General features: G+C 49.3%; 5 protein-coding genes across 5 annotated transcripts; 2 read left to right on the top strand and 3 right to left on the bottom strand.

Moving 5' to 3' along the window:
* The first annotated feature begins 1,207 nt into the window (after positions 1-1,207).
* BDW70DRAFT_144829 (uncharacterized protein) lies at positions 1,208-2,595 on the top strand. The gene is made up of 2 exons (XM_073738323.1): positions 1,208-1,978; positions 2,058-2,595. The coding sequence occupies exons 1-2, from the start codon at positions 1,316-1,318 to the stop codon at positions 2,433-2,435; spliced, it is 1,041 nt and encodes a 346-aa protein (XP_073591292.1). The 5' UTR covers positions 1,208-1,315; the 3' UTR covers positions 2,436-2,595.
* Positions 2,596-4,799: 2,204 nt separating this feature from the next.
* BDW70DRAFT_144833 (SDR family NAD(P)-dependent oxidoreductase) lies at positions 4,800-6,338 on the bottom strand. The gene is made up of 3 exons (XM_073738324.1): positions 5,770-6,338; positions 5,436-5,717; positions 4,800-5,372 (listed from the first exon to the last, which is right to left on the bottom strand). The coding sequence occupies exons 1-3, from the start codon at positions 5,929-5,931 to the stop codon at positions 4,854-4,856; spliced, it is 963 nt and encodes a 320-aa protein (XP_073591293.1). The 5' UTR covers positions 5,932-6,338; the 3' UTR covers positions 4,800-4,853.
* Positions 6,339-7,820: 1,482 nt separating this feature from the next.
* Positions 7,821-9,070, bottom strand: BDW70DRAFT_165961 (putative glycosyl hydrolase; the record flags this gene model as incomplete). Its single annotated transcript, XM_073741867.1, has 2 exons — positions 7,821-8,477; positions 8,570-9,070. 2 exons carry the CDS (start codon positions 9,068-9,070, stop codon positions 7,821-7,823), a joined length of 1,158 nt encoding a protein of 385 aa, XP_073591294.1.
* A 4,623-nt stretch (positions 9,071-13,693) lies between these two features.
* On the top strand, positions 13,694-16,000 carry BDW70DRAFT_154168 (PAF acetylhydrolase family protein; the record flags this gene model as incomplete). Its single annotated transcript, XM_073739782.1, has 5 exons — positions 13,694-13,954; positions 13,993-14,259; positions 14,302-14,439; positions 14,491-14,609; positions 15,871-16,000. The coding sequence occupies 5 exons, from the start codon at positions 13,694-13,696 to the stop codon at positions 15,998-16,000; spliced, it is 915 nt and encodes a 304-aa protein (XP_073591295.1).
* Positions 16,001-19,067: 3,067 nt separating this feature from the next.
* On the bottom strand, positions 19,068-21,100 carry BDW70DRAFT_165962 (general substrate transporter; the record flags this gene model as incomplete). The annotated part of the gene is made up of 7 exons (XM_073741868.1): positions 19,068-19,290; positions 19,391-19,708; positions 19,786-20,228; positions 20,324-20,487; positions 20,566-20,719; positions 20,779-20,968; positions 21,069-21,100. The coding sequence occupies 7 exons, from the start codon at positions 21,098-21,100 to the stop codon at positions 19,068-19,070; spliced, it is 1,524 nt and encodes a 507-aa protein (XP_073591296.1).
* Positions 21,101-21,476: the final 376 nt, after the last annotated feature.

Genomic DNA, 21,476 nt, shown 5'->3' on the forward strand with positions numbered 1-21,476 from the left:
ACCTACGCCGCCGCGGTAGGCCACCCACAACCATAAAGCCAGATGCGACCCGATATCTGTACACCTGATAAACAGCTGCAGAAATTGGGATAAAGGGCAAGGCGCAGAGGGGACAACCCTATCTAAGAAATAGAACCGGAACGGCCTCCTTTTTTGTAGGGCTTTCAAGTGCTGCTAGCAATCATCAACGCTTAGTATGTTGACAACCATCTCTTCAACCCTCACTGCCTGTTCAGAAGCGCGTACGGTTTGATCCGGGTCAGGTGTCTGTTCAAAGGAGCCTGAGTTCATCACGTAGGGCTACGCTGGATATTAAGGTAAGTAACCGTTCCCTAAATATAAAGAAAAAGCAGGTCCTCCTTGCATATCGCCCTATGTTTTCAACAAAGACAGTGGAGACAGTGTGTCCGATTCTTTTGCAATATCCATTATGGTTTTGTCGCAGGTATTCATTACGGCTTTAAGATATCCTTCTTAGTGCCCTTCGTGTCCATTTACAGCGCTTTAGCACGCGGCGCACAGTTGCACAAGAAATCTCAATATATCGCTCGTGATATAGCTACTACACTATTTCAACCTGCATCCATCATCGCTCCGCAGTGAGGTACTGTAATATTGCCTCATCTGCCTTAGAGAGCCTCTGGGGCCTTTCCGATGCTCAATAATGTAGCTTTAACGCTTCCGCGGCGGATTGAATTGCGTTGCAGGCGCTCGACGGTTCCATTTGAGATACCAACTTCTTTCGCAGTATCTCCATTGGCCCATCGTAGTACAAAGTGTCGACATCTCGCCGCTGTTCAAGCCGCCTAGAGGCCTCGTTTGGCCAGGGAAGGCGGGGTGTTTTGGCACTTCGGGGAAATTTTTGACTGAATCGGGACCGAGATCGTGCCATTATCAGGTAAATCGGGGTGTTCCCTGTAATCAATGATGACATTGCTGATTAGGAGACTGAAGGTCTTCTAAGAAGCGTCGCTTTGATAGCAATTACGAAGTCTTATGAGAAATTAGTGAGTTAAGAGTGTGCGGATGTACAGGAAAGGTGCATTTTTGGTGAGGACGCTAAACACCTCCAATTTGATTTTAGCAACCAACACACATGGTGTCCCGATGTAGACTAATGAATTCTAACCCAAGCTTAATTTGGCACCAGGACCATGTATGCACGTGCACAAGTCATGTAGCCTTTACAGGTGGAATATTATTTATTCCATGCCGAGCGTTCAGATATAAGCCGCTATTGCGCCCGTCAGAAGCCAGCAGATTATGCTCTTCACCCTCATCTCGGTCTTGCAGCATTATCAACTTCGCTCTCGTCATGAATAACATTTGGGACATGATTCGCGTGACCCTATTGGGGTCGCAAAATGCTGCGTCGCGCGACGATGTCCCTGCCTTTGACCCTGCTCGAGATATTCCATCTTTGGCAGGGAAGGTCATCCTCGTCACGGGAGCCGCGGGCGACTTGGGCCGACAGACGACCATAGAGCTGGCTCGTTATGGCCGACCTAGCCGCATCTACATTGCTGATCTGCCACGCAGCGAGGACGCAAAACAGGCACTGGCCCACCAAATCCACCACGAGGCTTACAGAGACTCTCCCTCTTCCAACGCGGAATCAAGCGCCACGCCAGCTACCGAGATCCGATTTCTCGAATTGGACCTTGCGTGTTTCGATAGCGTCCGAAAATGCGCCCACGAGTTTGCGGCTCAAGAACAGCAACTGGATATTCTCATCTTGAATGCGGGTATTATACGCGTCCCTCCAGCAACAACCACGGAAGGGTACGAGATACATTTTGGCGTCAACTATCTTGGCCATGCCCTTCTGACTCGCCTGCTAACACCTGTGCTGCTTCAAACAGCGCAGCGACAGCCGGGCGCCGATGTACGCGTCGTCGTTGTGTCAAGCGAGGGACACGTTTCGGCGCCTAAGCAAGGCGTCGATTTCGACACTGTCAAAACTGGCGCTGCGAATTTGGTCAGTTTTTTTTTAATTTTTTCTCCTCTGCAAACGCTTGATTTTGGGAAATGGAACATGGATTTTAACTCTCTTTTAGCCATATCCAAAGCGCTACGGTCAGAGCAAAGCAGCCCTCATTGGCCTAATGAAAGACTTAAGTCGCGAGTATCCGCAGATTAAAGCAGTTGCTATACATCCAGGGAGGATTCTTACGGGCATGGCTGCATCTTTATGGAAAGAAAGCACCCTTGCTCGCCTGACTAAGCCAATCGCACCGTTTTTCTGTGTGCCTGTGGCCACCGGAATCAGAAATCATTTATGGGCCGCCACGAGTTCGGAGGTGGTAGGTGGCACATATTATGAACCCGTGGGCGTACCTGGAACTTTATCGCCGGCCGTTCAAGACGAGTCTTTCCCAAGAAAGCTCCGGGAGTGGACTGACAACGCCTTGAGTGCAGTCAAGCCTCTTGAGTAGGCCTTCGTTACTGAAAACGAAACTTCTTCTCGTAGTAAGATGAAAATGTATAAAAATATCTAGGCTAGAGCAGAAGAAGAACGGGATTCGATGCCGAGCGGTTACTTCTCCGCTTCTCAGCATGTTCTTAAATGGATTTTCTGCTGCCACTACTACTGCTGAGCTATTCTCCCCTAGGCTAGTACCCATCAGCTCGGTGTTTTCCATCCATGCGCGCCATACAGTCCCTGCTGGGCCACCCCACGGTAGCCTGTCGCGTCTTTGCAACTTTCTGCCGTCAAGCACCAGTGGCTCGGCCCCAGAATATGGGAGACTGGACTCTCCAAATTGTAACGGGCGTAGGTAGTATTGTTTTCAACTAGCTGTCCTGTATAAACGAGTATCACAAACTTAGAGAAAGAAACAGAAGATAGAAGCGCAGATATCTTCCTCCCCCCTTTTATCAAGCTTTTCCCAATCATACGTCAAGACTTCCGACTTCCCGGACTTGCATGCCGACGGATCTCTTTCCCGAAGTTATGAGGACGGATCTCTTTTCCTACGAGGCCGCAATTCCGAGGATGTACACTGATGTTGCAGAAACCTTATTTAGGACCAGGTTGAGGGCATGGCCGACAACCAAGATCCAGGCCATAGCCTGTGGCACAAATAAGCTCCACCCTTGGCCCACTTGACATTATATCAGTCGACCATTGTTGCTGTATCAAATGAACAACAGTAACACTGAAGTGCAAGTTACCGAAACGCCACTTGCAAGGAGGCTCTCGCAACTATACTAATATGGCAGACCATAGGAAGTAGACTTGCTTAACGGCGGGATGGGGGTGAGTTATTAGGCTTACCCTACCTGCGCGCATGGGTTGCAGGGATGTTTCCCAAGACAGTAACTTCCCAAGGCTTAAAATGAATAATACCAACCTGACACAAATGAGGAAAGTCTTGGAGAGAAGAAATGCAGTTTAGATAATAATATTGGCTATCTTGCTCGTTCTAAAGATAAGACTGGAAAACAAAACTAGCTATATGGTAAACAAGTGTCCTTAAATACCTTTTAGCATTATATTAGTCAAATCTATTATATTATCTTGCTTGGTTTGCTTTGACTATCATATCATTTCCTTTATAATGATATGATGCTAGTCCTTTTCGGCATTGACTGTTATGTTAGTTCTTTGGACTATCATTCTCCATTAATGTCACATGTCAATGGCGGCACGGTAGGTTAATTGGCTGTCACTAGACTTGTAGTAGTTACTGCCAATAATGCCTTGTCCCCTTGAGCATAGCCAAAAGGATTAGTAATATGCAAGAAAATAATTGTTGCTTCCACTGCCTGCAGCTCAGGGTATCAGAGCTCCAGTTAGAGCTGAGCCAACATGCATGCTTAGGATGACGCCTGAAACCCAAATTTACTTGCAAGGGTAACTGCTTTTCCTGCTCGTTAGTTCCGAACTTCCCGATGCCTTGAAACTTATTTCTGGGCATGACAAGGAACTCGGGCCACAGGCTAGCTCTGATCGTCGCTCTTTTTGCGTCTGGTTATTTCTCAAGTGATCCTGCCGGTACCCCGAAGAACGAAACAACACTTGCATGCTTATGATGTACAGCGCCTCCAAATACCAGTGTCATAACCTATACTTGGTAGATACTCAAGCACACAAAGTGGTATAATACAAGTCGGCATGACTCGCCCAGGGGAATACCAATACCAGACGCAGCGCCGCTATTCGTGGAACCAAACTGAAACTAAAGTGGTACTTCTACTAGCCTGCTTCTCGGCAGATAAGACCGTTCTCTAGGATTCTTCAGGCCCCCGGCAATCTAATCTGCTCCTGCAGTCCCAATCTTAGACGGCCCGGCCAGTCGATAAACGCGTCACTCGGCTACCATTGCAAGAATCAGAAGCCGTCCAGTTACCAAACATAACCGTATCCATATGTTAAGAGTAAGGGCGTCACCATTGGAGAGGCCAAGAGAACAATAAGTGCGTGAATCAGCTGCCTGGTTATCAACATCCAGCTTGATGGTTAAGTAACCGCATGTTGGACGCAAGTTGATACCTAGAGTAAGACTAAACCTTGTATCGCAATTACAACGAAGACCAACTACAAGGGGCAAAGGTCCGACTATTTGCACATGTATACCAACTAAGAGCGTCGCTTATATGAGAGAGAAGGTTGGAGGCTGCCAATCTTGATAAAGAAACCTTGTCCTAGCTGATATCACATTCACAGGTAGTTAGGGAGCATAGCATACAACTCATGGTTGATACCATGTTACACACTTTCTCATTGGTATCATGAGGCCACTTCTGAGCAAGACACTCTCAGGCCTATTACTGAAGAAGGTCCTGGGCCCTTTCAGGACTAGTGCAACTCATATAATCATAACTAGCACAACAAATCCCACTGCCTAACTTTAATAATAAACTGTCTGAACAACACTCAAAGTCTTCTCATGAATAACTAAATCCTCCTCCGCCGGAACCTTATCACCCCTCCTCACCCCTGACGATAACAAATTCTTCTCCACAATTTCCTCCCTCCTCGCCTCCAGCTCCTCCACATCCCAATTCACCGAGAAATACCTACCGGAGAGGAACTTCCTATCACCACTGCACAGCCACACGGCCACCCCGCTTGCAAGCTCCACAGTATCATACAGGAAGGGCGCGATCATGGGGATACTCGCGCCCATGTCTGTGGCGACCATGCCAGGGTCGAGGTTGACGGATGTGATCGAAGGGTACTCGGCTGCGAGGAATTCAGTGAGTTTGGTAACGGCGACTTTGCTGACTGTGTACGCGTCGAGTGTGACGCCGGTGTTTTGAGTTGAGACGGAGGTTAGGTTGATGATTGTTCGTTCTTCCTCGGGGGAGGATTCGATGGCCTTGAGAAAGGCCTTGGAGACAATAAGGACGCCTTTAACATTGATCTCCTGTATTTGATTGTTAGCAGGGCGTATGTTTAACGACCAGGAGAGAAGAATGGAATGACTAACCTGGACAGTCCAGAACGAATCAATAGTGCATTCGCCGATCGTCTCATGGACAAGGTATCCAGCATTATTGACGAGGACCTGCGGGACGCCGCACTTCGCCACGATCATCTCAAACGCAGCATTGATCCCCGCCTCATCCCGCACATCAGTGACAAGAGAGAGGACCGTCGTTTCAGGGCTGATCGCGCAGACTTGCTTTTCGGTCTCGGCTAGTGCTTCGGCAGAGCGTCCCAGAAGAGCAATCGCCGCTGGTTTGGCCTGCGCGAATGCAACGGCAAATCCCTGTTCTTCTTCAGGACACGTCCTAGTAAATCAAAACTATGCTGAATCTTACCCTTCCTAGTCCCCGAGTCGCACCAGTGATAACAATAACCTTCCCCGCCTGAGAGAGCTTAGGCTGTTTGGGATCTACAGCGGGATAAATGTCACGATGGGCTTTTTTCGTAAAGGCCATCGCCTTGACAAAGAGATGGGGGTCGATATTCGCGTCGACCATTTTGATGCTGATGATGGAGGATGAGGCGGTGGGTCTGAGTTCGAAGTCGAACAGAAAGACTGGAAGAGTAGACACGAATATATACTAGCAGCAAACACAAGTTAGCTGAGATGTTTGTGTACTGGGACCCACTCCAGATTTAGGCGAGTACTACTATACTTGCCCACCGTGCAGCAACGCCTCTGCTCCAGCACTGTCCAATTGAATATTCAGGCGCGGCGCACGACCACATTATGGCGCCGGGTTTAGCAACCCTATGATCGGGGGCAGGGTGGGTGGAAGGGATACTTTGCAGGGCCGCAGTGGCGGGGCCATACATGAGGGGATTAGAAGTTCAGGACGCCGCAATAGAGATGAAAGCACCAATAAAATACTAGAACTTGTAGACTCCTTTGCGAACAGGTGGGTTCTTGTCAGCCAGCCCACCGTCTTGGCGCGTACCATGGCGTTGCTGTACCAGTGACCATGTGCTGGTTGAGCCATGTCTGGGTGCGCAGTGTTGTACCGAGTGGCAACACCAATGTCCCATAGGATATTTCTCTTAAACATAGACGGTGCTATATCAATTTTCCAGAGGGCAGCACCCACTCGGACTGGGGCTTATCTGCCGTGGACATAGTTGTAGCAAACTGTGGGTTCCAGTCTTCAACCTGCACCAAGCTAAGCTGTGTTCCCCGCTCAGCTCGATCTCGACCGCGATCTCGCCTAGCCTTCGCCGGCGGTGCCGACGGCATTTTTGCTACAAATAACAGACGTAATAATTTCTTAGCAAAATGACTACCACAGCAGCTGGCTGGATTAGGCAGTCTACCTGCAGCATTGGGTTAACACAGTGCAGCTTACATTCGTGACTAGATGGAGAAATATGGATAGAGGTTGCTATGCTGGATAGAGATAAGGTACGTACAGCAAAGTATAGCAGCAGCAGAAGCAGACTGTAAGGCGCTCGGAACAACGTTTATGCGCACAGCTGTCAGAACGCCTGGGGCAGCTACCGGCAAGATGCCTGTCGATACACCCAATAGATCCTATTTACGAGGAATACACAGTGACGGAGGTAGGAAAGGACAGAACAGAACGAATCGTCTGGGAAGCTAGGTAGCTAACGATCTCGGTGACTATGTATGTGTGGTTGCCGCCGTCGGGCCACCCACTGCCGGTTGGGCATCGGCGGGGCAGCTACCCTGATCAGACCGTTGACGCCTGATAAGCCAGGTGTCTTTCTGGCTCAAGAGTCATGCCTGCCGGGTCAGGTGTCGGTCGTGACATAGATGGCTATAAAACCCGTACGCAAATTGTAGTTAAGACCTTAATACATTCATCCTTGAGACATTGGTCACATGACCAGAATTCGATGTGGAATGGGACGGACAATTGTCATTATTGGTTGGCCGACGTGGCCGCCTATGAATATCTGGCTTACTAAATTATGACTAAGCGAGCTCGACCCCAGGGGCAGGCGATGCCATAGGACAGTATGCCCCGACATTCGACACTAGTAGCCACCCCAATAGCTCACAGGTCATCATTAAGCAGGATCACCTCGAGCGAGCTGTAACCACCAACCGGAAACTTGACCTCAGGCCGCCTGCAACCACTTTTAAACATGACCCCGGGCTGCATCATGCGTTTCTTGTAAGGAACGAGAACTAATAGATATCGTATTATCAAGAAATACGACGAGTGAGGAGAGGAAGCGGAGGTCCGGAGGACCCCGCGGCTAAGTCTCGATGGTGGGTCACGTGGCCGATCGGGTCGTAGCCCTACAAGCCGGATTGGGACCGTGACACTCATTATATTATACAAGTCATCCATGTCTTCGGAATAAGCCACGCAACCAGTCTATAGATATATAAATCTGTCATAGCAGGCTCATATTCCCCACACTTCTATTTCCAAATGGCAGCAACCAATGCATCGAGAGCCGAGCTATGCGTCGAAGCATCTATTTTGGCACTGTCCACAGGGCCTGACCAGTCAACTCCAAACTGGTTCTCATCGGTCCGATCATTCGCCCACAGACTCCGAGCCGAGGAGTTGACCACCTTTGCAAAGGTATCATTCGGTGCCACCTCATGCAAAAGCCTCAAGTTCCGGATAAAGATGCCCTTGAACTGCGTTTGGTCTGCGCCGCAGCTATCTGGCTCGCAGGGATCATGAAGGACATGGTCATTGTCCGCCAATGCGGCGATTGCGCCTGCTGCAATCTTTTGAGCCTCTTGTAGATACATAGAATTGGAAAGAGTCTCGTTGTCCACGGCGCGGCTCAACTCAACCAATCCCCCTAGGGTGATTCCCTGGTTGTAAGTCCAGACTGTGTCGCCGTTGTTCGCGCAGTCATTGGTCAACCCGTCATTTATCGTGTAATTCTCATTGATCAATCCGCTGTCCCGAAACCAGGACCATTGGCGCTTGGCCCAGTCAAGGTAGTACTCGCCGTCGGAGGCGCGATTGGCGAGCTGAGCAGCAAGCGCAAGATATAGCTCGTTTGCTACTGCGCCGACGTAGACGTGGGTGTAGTCCGAGTCAATCCCGCCATTGCCGCACTTTGAGGGCCAGGCATTACTCTAGTAATGTCACCGTTAGCCCTAGAACTTTCCCAGCCACAGGGCGAAAATGGTAAATGTGAAGCACTCACCAAGTGATAAAAAATCCCCTCGGCCAAATCCAAGTAGTCTGCTTGACCGGTAGCATCATATACAGCAACCCACGCCAGTCCCCACCACGCATCATCATCGTACGACCCGTCGAGCCATAGCGACGCGTTCGCGGCACCAGTTGGTAGCTTTCTATCAAAAGTTTGAGAGTAAGACATCCCATTCGCTGACGTGTAGTCGGCGTCAATCCCTCTTTCAGGATATGGATTCGAATTTGGCGCGACAGAAAATGTGTTCTGAAACACGTCCTTCGCGACTCCATTGACCGGATTGTTCACCTTTAGAGCAGCCAGGTCCGCTAGTGTTGTCATACAATTTGCTCCATTCCACCAGCCACAAGTATCCCAGATTCCTGTCGCCCTGTTATACCAGGTCTGGAGCGCGTCTGTTGCCATGATGGCTCGAGAGACGGCAGTGTCTGGGTTCGCTGCGACAGCTCTCGAGAGAGCCAACGTTGTGAATGAGATGATAGAGAGCAGCATCCTGTGGTGAGAGAGAAGAACAAAAAGAAAGGCAATTGGTGTAAAATGAAGACGGAGCTGCAGAAGTTGAGGTGTAAGTGGAATGGAATGCTTGACGACAACTTGGAATTTAACTCTCCTGATCAAAGCACGATTACGAATATGAGCTTGTATCCGCCTCCAGGGACTGACAAAAAAAGAAAGTGAAAAAAACGAGGTCCTAAGAGGCTGGGAATTCGTCAATTTGAGGTGCCATATCTCCATTATCCGCAAGGGGTGGATCTGATCATTTGATCTCGGTGTCATCTGTTGCAGCCCCGACTTGCTGCTGAAGATGCCGGTTAGCCGTACATGTCATGCCGTTCATGGTATTGGTCCCCTGGTAGGCGCAATGGGGCTATCCGGAAGAACCAGAAAAAAGAGTCTGCAGTTCGGCATCATTTTGCCAGGAGCAGGCCAGGAATTACGACTAAACGCTAGCAAACTATATGCTCGCTCTTCACTCCATTACAAGTTTTCCACCCCTGCGTGTATACTGCAAACAATAGATGAGGCTCATCTACCAGTAGTTCTGTAATATTAGGACTACAACTCGTGTTGGCTAAAGAACAAGGCCTCAGTTGCCGCAAAAAAGGGTCTCGGCCACGGGGCTGAATACATCCACGGTTCCACAAAGCTTTATTGGCACTCTAGAACATCAAATTGGACCGTTTCTCCCCTTCCCACGGGGTGTTCCTGGCCATTCCGAGATCCGAGTTCTGCTCACACCAGGAGCCAATCTATTTACTTTAGAGCACGTTTCCCAGCACGTGGGTACGCCACTCGTGGGTTTGGCTGGTAGGGCTATCCCGAAGATTCCCCAGTTTGGATCCAGAGACAGGGCTATATTAGGGCTTGTTCGTTGGCGCTGCCGCCAAATAGTGCCTCTGGGTAAGCCTCCCTGATAAGCATTTCGACGCGGATATACCCACCTGCACGTCATTCGTGAAGATATCACGATATGTCTGGGGTTCTCTAGCTATAACGTAGCGATGACCATAGGAGATCGACCAATAGAAGACTTGAATTCGTTCTGAAAGGATTGCTTGGAAATTCTAGTTACATGATGGGCAGGAAGGTCTTTATATAGCCATCGGCGCTGCTGATTGTTACTCTCCAAGCAATATCGCCGGACTCGGCTCAGTGGTCCGGATCCCAGTAGGAAATGACTGCCGGTTAAACTCATAGTGGCGCTGACTTCCTGGCTTATCGGACAACTTAATCCGTGATCGGAATAAGCCAGCGAGATGGCGCCGATTTCCTGGCATATCGCATATTTAGGCCGTAGAGGTGAGTCGTTCCGATGATCCAGCGCGATAACGTCACCTAGCGCTGGCATTGGTTTGTGACAATTCATAGGCGGCTCTATCCATTTGTTCATTCACCCAATGCTGCTTACAACGTTTGACGTGCCCATCTGCCCAGTCCAAATTATGGTTGCTTTGTAATAAACAGGGTCAATATACAGCTGACATTTAGGCGAGCCATTGAGATAAAATAGCATGATGAGGCTGTATAGACCCTCTTATGCTGACAGATAAGCCCTTGCCGCTCACTCGCATCCCCACTGCACAAGAGAGCAGATTTTGCATGTCCCAGAAAACCTGCTTAATGTCTTTGAAATACTGGTCTATGGAAATGAAACAGTAGGCGTCCAGCACATTTGTGTTAGATATCAAGGTAATAGGTCAAGGTCATGACTTCAGCATAAGCGATTATGATCACAGCCTAGAAAGGAGCGAGCATTTAGCTGATTCCATCAAGGTGAACTTGGATGTTCGAGCCTCCAAGGAGAGTGCCTTTATATTCCTCCATTGTCTGATCAAAGCTCAAGGATTACTTTCGTAGCTGTCCTTCATAGTATATATATGTATTTTGCCGTCTGACAGGTTTTCTAGGGAGGTCAAAATACATATCTTTATGGTCAATGAGGTTTCTTACGTTGTAATTCTATTGCAATATCTCTCAAAAAATGTCTAGCCTCTCGCCTGGTGAGACTTAATTGGTACAGACTACGTTACTCAAGAATCAGACTGCAGTAGGCCTGTATTATGAACATACTCAACAAACTTGTATTCAACCAGAGCAGTCCATCTCAACCTATCAGAACACATCTATGGCTCAGTCAAAATTCCACCGCCAGGCTGACACCACGCATAAACCACTTCTGCGCACTCTCATCGCAAAAGTTTATTGATATAGTTTGTCAACTCACGGTACTGGCGGATCGCCTGCCCCTCCGTATCGAGCTCCGCGGCTTGGTGCCCGTCGATGTAGGCGCACTTCTCGGAGCCCCGCCGCATGCTGACTTGGTAGAGCTTCGCCGCGTCCCCATCGTAACGCATAGTGAAAGTGATATCGCTGTCAATGATGCCGCGTATTCCGGCGATTGGTTGGGGGTGGTAAATGTATGTTAGCATGGGCTTCGTATACTAGAGTTACGTGGGTGGATAATTCAAGTCAGGATTGCGGGTGGTAAAGAGATAGATTAACATATTCTCCACTCAACGAATGTCCATCTTTCTGGCTGTTGTTGGTGAGCCAGCTTTTGGCGTGTAGAAAGGCGTGGCCGCCATAGGACTGGATGCAGACTTCGGCCATGGTTGTGAATTCGAGGATCAATCTAGGTAGAGCTTACTAGGCTGTGGTAATCCTGTAGATGTCAGAAAATCAGAAACTGGCATCTGGAATGGGCTAGGAGGGAAATATATCTCTCGCTGGAAAACAACAGTCCGGCTGAGAGAAGGAGTAGCACGTAGTCAGAAGTCTCTTTCTGTGCTCTCTCCACGCGATAGCTGCCGGCCCAGTCAAAGACGCAAACTGCGACTGCCATCGCGCTCATCGGGGCCGAAGGTAACGGCTGGAGCAGCGGAGGTTTGTCCTTTTTTAATATCAGCAGAGCTGGCGTCAGGGTCACTTTGGTGCAGATTTGACACAGCGTTATGCAAGAAGCAAGAACAGAGCAGAATGATATTACCTGTCAACTTAGGCAAGGGATAGGCCTAAAATACAGGCCTAGAGCTAGCGCCTTTCCTCATGCGACCGGCCATAGTCCCAGAACGGCCATGTCCAAGCCCGAAAAATCTGCCAGGAAGACTCATTCCGAGTGGTGTAGAAAATTCTTTCGCGACGATACAAGCCGTAGACTGTGGGGACCGATGGTTGGAATCTGGCTCATGTGGCCCGCCTGCATGACAGTTGAGCTTATCTGGGACAGCTGGTCTGTGCTGGAAGGATACGAGCAGTCCAGTGCAACGGTTGGTTCAGTAAATATCGCACTTCAAATGCATGGAAAGCACAGGTTACCATCCTTAATCAGGCCAACAGGGCTGTACAGGACTTATTACGCTCCTTGACTCCTTCTTTACTTCACTAATCTTACTAGCTGGTAATTTTAACCTACTACAGAGCAAATGGCAGCCCTCGCTCCAGCGAGGTCCCTCTACCTTGATCGAGCCAGTATCCAAGTGGCTTAATAGACTTAGACTATTATTTACCTCTAGGTAGTTACTCCTACACATGATAAAGGTAATACCCATGACCTAGCCTTTGCGGCCGGCCCCCTTGCTTTGGCTGGGCCATATACCAGGGTTGCAGGACACCTGGATGCCGCCCCTTGTTGTATCTATCAAGTATCGAGAAAGACTGAAGAAGAGATCTATTGTCAGCAAGATAGATAGTCAATCGTCAGATGGCGTCCGATTCTTAGTAGGCTATGTTTGTGTAGTCGATACAGTAAATCATTCCGCCCTTTCCCCCTTTGAGCATATATGGGTATCAACAACACAATGGATGTCACCTAGAAACAGAAACCACTTGGGTTGATTTAGGCTACAGCGGCATCCTGGGTATTTCGTGTTGATACTGTTGCTTTCTCCCAAAGGGTGCAGTGATTATGCACCATGCTACAAAAACTATCGTCTCTTTCTGGTAATACGTCTTCCTCTTTTCTAAGCCTGCTGGTCTCCTTCATGTCTACAATGTGTTGTTATTCCTTTGGTACTGCATGTCCCGCTCCGTCCGCCTGCCTCTGGAGTTACATAGCACAGCCCCGGCGTCGCAGAAATGCGCTCTCGGTTGCCTGGTCGCGAATTACCCTGGCCGTCCAGTGGCCGTCATCGTTGGTCTCGCTAGTATATCCACATGTAGTGAACATCCTTCGAAAAGACAGCCCGATGATATAAGCCAATGGCGAAAAATAGCGCAAACGCCTTTAAATGCCTCATACGCCATGAAGAGGGAATTTATCTTACCGTTCTCTTTGGTTACGTACCAAGCGGTACCTACCTACGCTCACTTCAAACTGTCTTCCTCTACGTACTGGCTTGTAGGCTATATATGAGCTTAGAACTCTAATGTTACCACAACGACGACCGGGCTTCTTTGGAGGTCTACAACAGAACGTCTGGACCCACCGGTTGAAGGGGAATTGGCTTATGACCCTCTCGCCAATCAAGCATCAACTAGATTGGAACTGGGTCATCAGCCAATGTCTCGGAGCAGTCAAGTATAAGTACAGGATAGTTCGCGGTTGGACTCCGCTGATACTTCTATCATATAGTATCCATGTCCTTTTTTCATCTTCACTATCAGAAGACTGCCAGTATGATTCGGGCCATCCTATGCTCCATTTATTTTCTTCTCATCAGCCTCGGGCAAATGGCAATCGCCCCTCTCCTTCCAAGCACCGGACCATGCGACGTCACGCTTCATGCAAGTGAACTAGTTGACACATCTCAAACCAATCCTTATGACCCAAGAGGAGGTAAACGTTCTATCATGGTCACCACCTTTATACCTGTCATTTGCGGAAGTGTACCCTCTGCATCTTACATCCCAAATGCAACGGCCAGGTATGAAGATGCAGTTTCCAGTCTTTTGGACTACCTCCAGGAACGTTCGAGTCCCTTTGCATCCAGGCTCAGCCACAGCAGCAGCAAATGCCTTTCAGTCATGACGGAGATTACCCAGTAGTGTTTTTCTCACCGGCACTGGCAACCTCAAGACTGATGTACACATTGTTGCTACAAGACATCGCCAGTAACGGATCTGCTGTGGTCTCCGTCGATCACCCGTACGATGCTGATATCGTAGAATATCCCGATGGCCGAACGGTTCTCGGAATCCTTGCAAACACCAGTACCGAAATAGAATTTGTTTCAGCAATGAACGTTCGTGTTGAGGACATGTTATTTTTACTTGACTAAATGCAGGACGAAAAAGTAATCAGAGACATATTCCCATTGCCACAGGGAAATGCGCATCTACTGTTTCTTGACCGAGTAACGATCCTTGGTCATTCCCTCGGCGGAGCAACAGCAGCGCAGACAATACTGGTTGACAATCGGTTTGTCGGGGGTATCAACCTAGATGGTACACTATGAGGGCTTGTCGTGGACAAGGGACTGTCGATTCCGTTCCTGCTTTTCGGTTATGCAAACCACACCCACACAACAGAGCCCAGCTGGGCAACATTTCTGTCACAATCACGAGGATGGAAACTTGAGCTACAACTTGCATAGTCCAAACACCAGACTCTCTCTGACTTACCCATCGCCGCGCCTCAGCCAGTTTCTGTCATAGCCCGGCATGTTGGTAGAGAACCAGGGCGAAACCGGCATCATTTAAGGCTTTCCGCCGAGGTATAGTTGATATGAGTTGATATGAGGCATCGGTATAAGTGTCCATGTCAACTGGTCCATACGGCCAGGCTGCCCAACTGAAGAGACCATCCGCGACTCCATCAGCCTGTTCCCTCGTGGCCCTGGCTCCCACGAAGGACCAGTCTGGCACAAAGAAGCAGTTCGTCTCCTTCTTGTGGTCTACCCGATTCTTCGCGTTTTCCGAGCCTTCGAATGTTGAGCAAAAGGAGCTGACCGTTATGTTGCCAGTACGTCTGGGATGGGCCAGCGTAACACCTCATCTTTATTCCAGGCACCATTCCCGCGTAGACACCATTTCCGCGTATTCGAAAAAGCAAAATAGCTGGAACCCAATATCCTGGTCGTGATGCCATTACCGGATGAGGTGGTTTCTGTGGGCGATGCCGTGGAGCTTTCGTCTCCGCCTCCAGTTGCGGTTATCTTCCGCTGCTTGTTGTGGATCCGGTCGGTAACGAGGTTGAGGTCGTTCTGTTCATGCTGGTACAGAGCTCCATTCCGTCATCAAACCAGTCGCAGTCCGGACCGACGAACGGGTTCCAGGAGTACAATTCGGCCAGTGTGATCCCGGCAGAGGAGGCGATGATTGTACAGTTGTCGTTGCTAGTAACATTGTAAAACGAGGTGCAGTCCGCAACATCGCTATTAATGTCGTCGGTTCCTGTTGGGGAAGGGATTGATGTGGTTGTGGTTGTGGTGGTGCTGGTCGTCGTAGTCAATGAGCTCGTGGTGGATTCGAAATTGACCTCAACACAATAGTCGTAGCCGGACACAATCACGCAGGTAGCAGTCAACTCAAACAAGAGCGGATTCTTATGCAGAATTAGTGTCAATCTAGAGAGTTTGCGGAATAAGTACCTACCCATGTAGCAAACTGAGTGAGAGTGATTATACTTGGCCTCAACTTCCTCACACGTCGAAATGTCAGTACTGGCGTACATCCAAGCACTACAGTCCGAGGAGGCGCCAGGAAAAGCTATATCTGGCGGAGCAACCAGATACCCAGCCTCAATTGAGCAGCAGCCACGGTGGCCGCGATCAGAGAGAGCAGGTGCTTTTTGCTAAGAGCGAACCTCGGGAATGATGCTTGCTTGTAGCTGAGTGGAGATCTGGAGGATGCAGCACGAGGCTATTTATATATACAATCAATTTCTTGTCTCCTAAAAGATTGGACGTCGGTTTCGCACACATATTGTCCGGATACCACGGAATTCCTCGTTTGCCAGACTGCACCATTGAACCTGCTCCATAGACCGGCTACTTTAGCGCGGTTATGGTAAATTTCATTTGTTGCCTAAGGTCAACTGTCCGTGCGTAAAGAAAGATAAGCCTGCTGCTGCACATACCTCATTAGTGTCACGGCTTTGCAGGCCGCGAACCCGAGTATTTATTGCAGGTAGCGGCAAACTCCGTTTTGGACATCTATTTGCTATCCTTATCCCAAGCACCGTGTTTAGGATAAGCTGTAATCATGAGCCAGCACGAACCACAGAGCTCATCATGAGCACGGTGCTTGGAATGAGCGTAGCGCGGTTCTATAGTTTCATCGCGTACACCGGTGTACAAGATGAACTGACTTCTGCCCCCTCCAACCGCCTATTTGATAAGGTCAGGCTTCGCTTCGTGAATACATCCCACAATGATCTCTCCATGTACGTAATTCTTTACTCCATGCTTAGGATTCTGAAAATAAGCGGAGCAACAGCAAAGCAGCAGACCCTCGAGGTTCCTGTTTCAATGCCGCAGGGCAGATCCAGTGTGGGACCATTCGATCAGGTGCAATTTCCGGTCCAGGGGGTTTCGGGTGTTTGACCATCGCAGAGCTAAGCACTAGTCTAGTGGATGAGGATCAAATATGAGATCGGAATTAATTACTGGCTGTGGGACAGTGACCGAGGCGGGCGGGCGCCCAGACGTGGTAAAGCTTAGCCGGAAGCTTAGCCCCAGCGCCGGCACTCTACAGTTCTACTGCAAAAGTCTCCGTACAGCGGGTTGGAACACCAAAATATATAAAATCATCGCGACGCTTCAAATAGTCATTACGCCACAACTCACGTAGTAATTGGCCAGTAAACTTGTTGGAAGATACTTTCATGGCTTGTGATTCTAATAATACTATTTATATCGCCCAATACTTGGTGTACAGCCACTAGCAGCAATTACTGCGTCGATACGCCGCGGCATTGACTCCACCAACCTGTTAAAATAATCTTGCGATATCTCCAGCCATGCTTGCTCCAGAAGGCTAGCAAGCCGTTCTTTCAAAGCTTCTTCACCTCCTCCATATTCCTCAAGGCCTGGATCGAGCGCGTGGACTGTTTCTTTAAGCCTAGCCCAGGCATGTTCTATAGGGTTGAGATCAGGTGAGTACGGCGGCCACTCAAGCACCGGAATCGCGTTGTCACTCAACCAATTTTTGGCCAAACGAGATGCATGTATAGGAGCATTATCTTGCATAAATGTAAGACCTGGCTCCCAAATTGTAGGCAGCGCCTGCTCCAGAATAGTGAGATATGAGCGTCCAGAGTAGCCATTGCGTTTTGAGGTTGGATCTCGCTCTAGAAAGGTAATATCAGAACGAGAACTACCCCAAATTGCTCCCCAGACCATCACAGAGATTCCTCTACCTTTTTTCTACGGGCTGATGTTCTCCTTTTTCCATTTCTCGCCTTGATAGTTGAGGCGAAAGCACCAACGTTTTCTCTTTCCCTTGCCGATCTCAACACTACATTCGTCACTGAATATAATCGCGCGCCAGCGAGCCACATCCCAGTTCCGGCGTTCAAGAGCCCATTCAAGACGTATTTTGGCATGTCGTTCAAGTAGCTGAGGCCTCTCCTTGGCCCTCCAGTGCCCGTAGCCTGACTCTTTAAGCATTCGAAGTATCGTACTGTTGTGGACATTGAGTCGGGCTTGGAGGCGAATATCTCCATATGTAATAAACGGATTGGTTTTAATTAGTCGTAGAATCAAAGCCCTGCTTCTGGCGCTTATTTTACTGGGTCTGCCGGCTCGAGGTCTCGATTCGTTGTCATATCATGTGGAATTCTGCTCCAGTGTATACTGAACCGTGGAACGCGCGATTCCAAGCTGGTCAGATATTTTCGATATAGACCACCCTGCTAAGCTCATACCGCAAATATGACCCCTGATATTCGGACTAAGCTCATTTCCGCGTGGCCTATTTGTATTGACAGGTGCCAGAGGTCTGCGTGGCGTTGGCATCTTCATTTTGAATATGGTCAGTTTGTTTGCACATGACGCATTGACGCGATTTTGTACGGAGACTTTGTATGTATTTTGGCTAGACTTGTTAAACCCGACCCGCGAAACCCGCCCCAACCCGCCCGACCCGCCAAGAATTGGGTTGTGTTAAATTATTTGCTTAACCCATGGGCGGTTTACTGTCCAGGTAACCCACCCCAAAACCCGCCCCAACCCGTGGTTTAACAAGTCCAACTACCAGGGTATCTAGCAGGCACTGCAGGCTATTATCTAGCTACGGAAGCCTGCCTGATCTATAGCTAGGGCCGTGCCACTTCCCCGAACCAAAAATACCAGGGTTGGGTAACCCTACCCCAACTCTGACCCTAGGGCTGGACCCCAACAGTTGAGGCTCTGACCATGGAGGGGGTTTTTCGGGGATGAAAATAATTAAATTGGCTGAGTACGCAGTGTGTGGAAGAGGCTGCTGGCGGGGATGGGCCTTGTCTTGAGTGTTAGCTATTGACTTCGAATAAAGGATCTATTATTTGTTTGTTACCACATGCGGACCTAGACTTGCACAAGCCAGTTTCACGTTCGTATCAGACCTGCGGCTTTTGAGCGAGAGGCAAGAGCCACGGCCATGGACAGCTGACAAAATTGCCGCGAGTGAAGCATTAAAAATGAGGATAGGCAAAAGGTCTAGTACTAGGGAAGGTAAGGAGACCCCCGATATATTCAAGGCTAGATTATCCTTTGTAATGCAAAACCGGTGCGGTGTGAATGACAGCTGCATCAAGGAATGCCTGTTTCAAAATGTAGAACACGACGCTAGAGGGATATAGACATGGGAGTATGATGTTCAGCACCTATTTGGACTAACAACAAAAAGTAACTTTAGACCAGACGGAAAGCTATTCTTGCGAGATAATATGGTTTATCCGGCTTGAGCAAAATCATGAGCCGTGCCTCAACATGCGCTGGACTTCTAGCAATCGCTTGGCAGAACAGTGGCGATGTAGTAGCACGTTGCGAGACAACCATCGATGGGGGTAGCCGTATAGCTGACCGACCACAGATATCGGACCAGACAATTACATTGCAATGTACTCCAGCTACACCGAATTTCGCTTCCTGTGAGCCATCTCAAGCTCCGCGACGTGAAGATAATTATCATCGGGGTTGTCATCGAGTTTCGCCGCGCCCTTTGCGGCATGGTTAACATCGCCGAACAGGGCGTCCATCTGCTCGAGAGGTATGTTCTTGGTCTCCGGTAGGATAAAGTAGGTGAAGGCGACGAGGCAGATGTTTGTGGTCATGAAGAAGAAGAAGGTTTTCCTGTTTTTATATACGCCGTTAGAATAACGTGCACATGCCAGACAGACTCATATAGCGATGTATATGAACCCCAACAGTGACGAAGATCGTGTCAACATACAGGCCTTCATTTGCGTAGAAAATGGGGAAGAATTGCTGGAAGATGGTGTTGGCGACGCCCTGCATCTGCACGGACATGCCGGTGCCCTGGGCGCGGACATGCATCGGGAATATCTCCGAGGTGTAGATCCATACCACTGCGCCCCAAGATGGCTTGAAGAAGAATGCAAAAGCGAACGCCAGTGTGGCAATCCCGACGCCAACGCCGTATGTCTTGGTACCATTTACATTAGGTGTCGTCAAGCCAACCACGGCGATGAGCATGGTACAAATCGCCATACCGCAGGCACCAACCATAAAGAGCCACTTTCGACCGAACCTGGGAAGGATTAATATTCTCACATTCAGCAGAATATCCGCGACATCGCTGCATAGAAAGGGGTCCTAGAGACCTACCGGTCGACAGTCCAGGTGGCGTTGAGAGTGAAAATGATGCCAAGCGTGCCGTTCAGGGCATTGATGAGGTTGATAGTATCGACGTTGGTAAACACCTTCTGGTAAATAGTCGACGAATAGGAGTTCAGTGTGCCCTGTCCAGTAAGCTGCTGACCAATGTTTATGATGAAAGCGAGTATGAGGCGCTTGCGGATGGCCCTGTTTTTAATCAGGGCCAGGTAGGCTTCGCGCTTGCGGGGGGCCGACTCCTTCTCAAAGGCTATGGCCTCACGAATACTAAGAAGCTCTGCCTCAACCTCCCCCTCAGTTGATCGTACTCTTCTAAGTGCAGCCTTTGCGCCCTCATGATCATCCTTCTTGGCGATCAGCCAGCGTGGGGATTCGGGAAGAAAGGGGAGCTGGGAGCAGATGACGAGTGGCATCATTAGCTGAAAGATAACAACCTAATAGTCACAGGATCAGTCGGAACGTTGAGAGCCATTCGGGAAGAAAAATAATCAATGAAGGAGTTGGCAGGAATCTGCGGACCGTAACATACCATTTTCCAATCCCAGTGGCCCAGCTTGGATCGGTTCCGGGAGCAGGCAAAGTTGATCCAATACGCGATAAACGATCCGACTGAGAAAAACATCTGCCAAAAGGACATGACCTTGCCTCGGATATCGGAGGCAGTCACTTCCCCGATATAGATGGGACCAGCAGCTGAAAAGGAAGATGTGCGGATTAGATTTTGAGAAAGACTTGATTAGAGAGCCAACACCGGGACTTTGGCAATCTTACTGATGGCAAACGCGGTTCCGACGCCAATGAACACGCGACCAACCATAAAGCAGGCAAGGGTCCCCTTGGCGGGTGGAAAGGTTTGCAAAAACGTCGCAAGAACGGTGATCATGCAACCAAGGCCCATAGCAAATCGACGACCTAGATAATCAGCCTTGCCATGCAGCGTCAGCATCGCCTCTGCCCTACCTCATCAGGGCTCCGCTAGCTTACCGCAGGTCCACTCAAGAACCATCCAGTGATAATTCCGCCAACAGTGTAAACGGTATTAATGAGGCCAATCATATGGGCGTCAGGGTAGCCCATGGCAGATTTCCAGTTCTCCGAAGCCTGCACCGAGTTGAAGACGCTTGAGTCGTAGCCCATAAGGATCATGCACCCTGCCGCCACGAGGGCAGAATACCTGGAGGGCGTAGATAACTGTTAGAAAGGAAGCGCTGTCGCAGAAGTGGAGAAGGAAAAGGATGGACTAAGTGTCTACCCCACGACTTGGAAGGACTTACCAGTTGTACCAGACCTGCTTGGAGGGGCCCATTTCTGTCAGAATAAGGCTGCACGGAAAGCCGAATAGCGGGATATTGATATGCCCCTTGGCGCAGAACGACGTCCTGTATCGAGTGAGAAGATTAAACTGGAATGCAGATGTTGTTGTAGAGCTGTGTCCGGTTGAGAGCAGAGGACGCTTTAATCAGGAAACCATGATACATGGGCATCAAAGTCATGGACTTCCCCCGCCGCTCGCATATGCAAAGTAGGTAAGGGTTCAGCCCGAGTATAGAGATATCAGCCTAAACAAGTAAACCGAGATCCAGTATTTTTCGCACCAATCCTGGATGGCTATACGCGCGCTTGGCATGAATCAAATGGCGGAGGAGCGCCAAGGCTGGTCTAGGCTATGGCCAAGGTCGCAT

Source organism: Aspergillus foveolatus (assembly GCF_047715535.1).
Source record: "Aspergillus foveolatus strain CBS 279.81 unplaced genomic scaffold BDW70scaffold_109, whole genome shotgun sequence".
In the NCBI taxonomy this organism is placed as follows: Eukaryota; Fungi; Ascomycota; class Eurotiomycetes; order Eurotiales; family Aspergillaceae; genus Aspergillus; species Aspergillus foveolatus.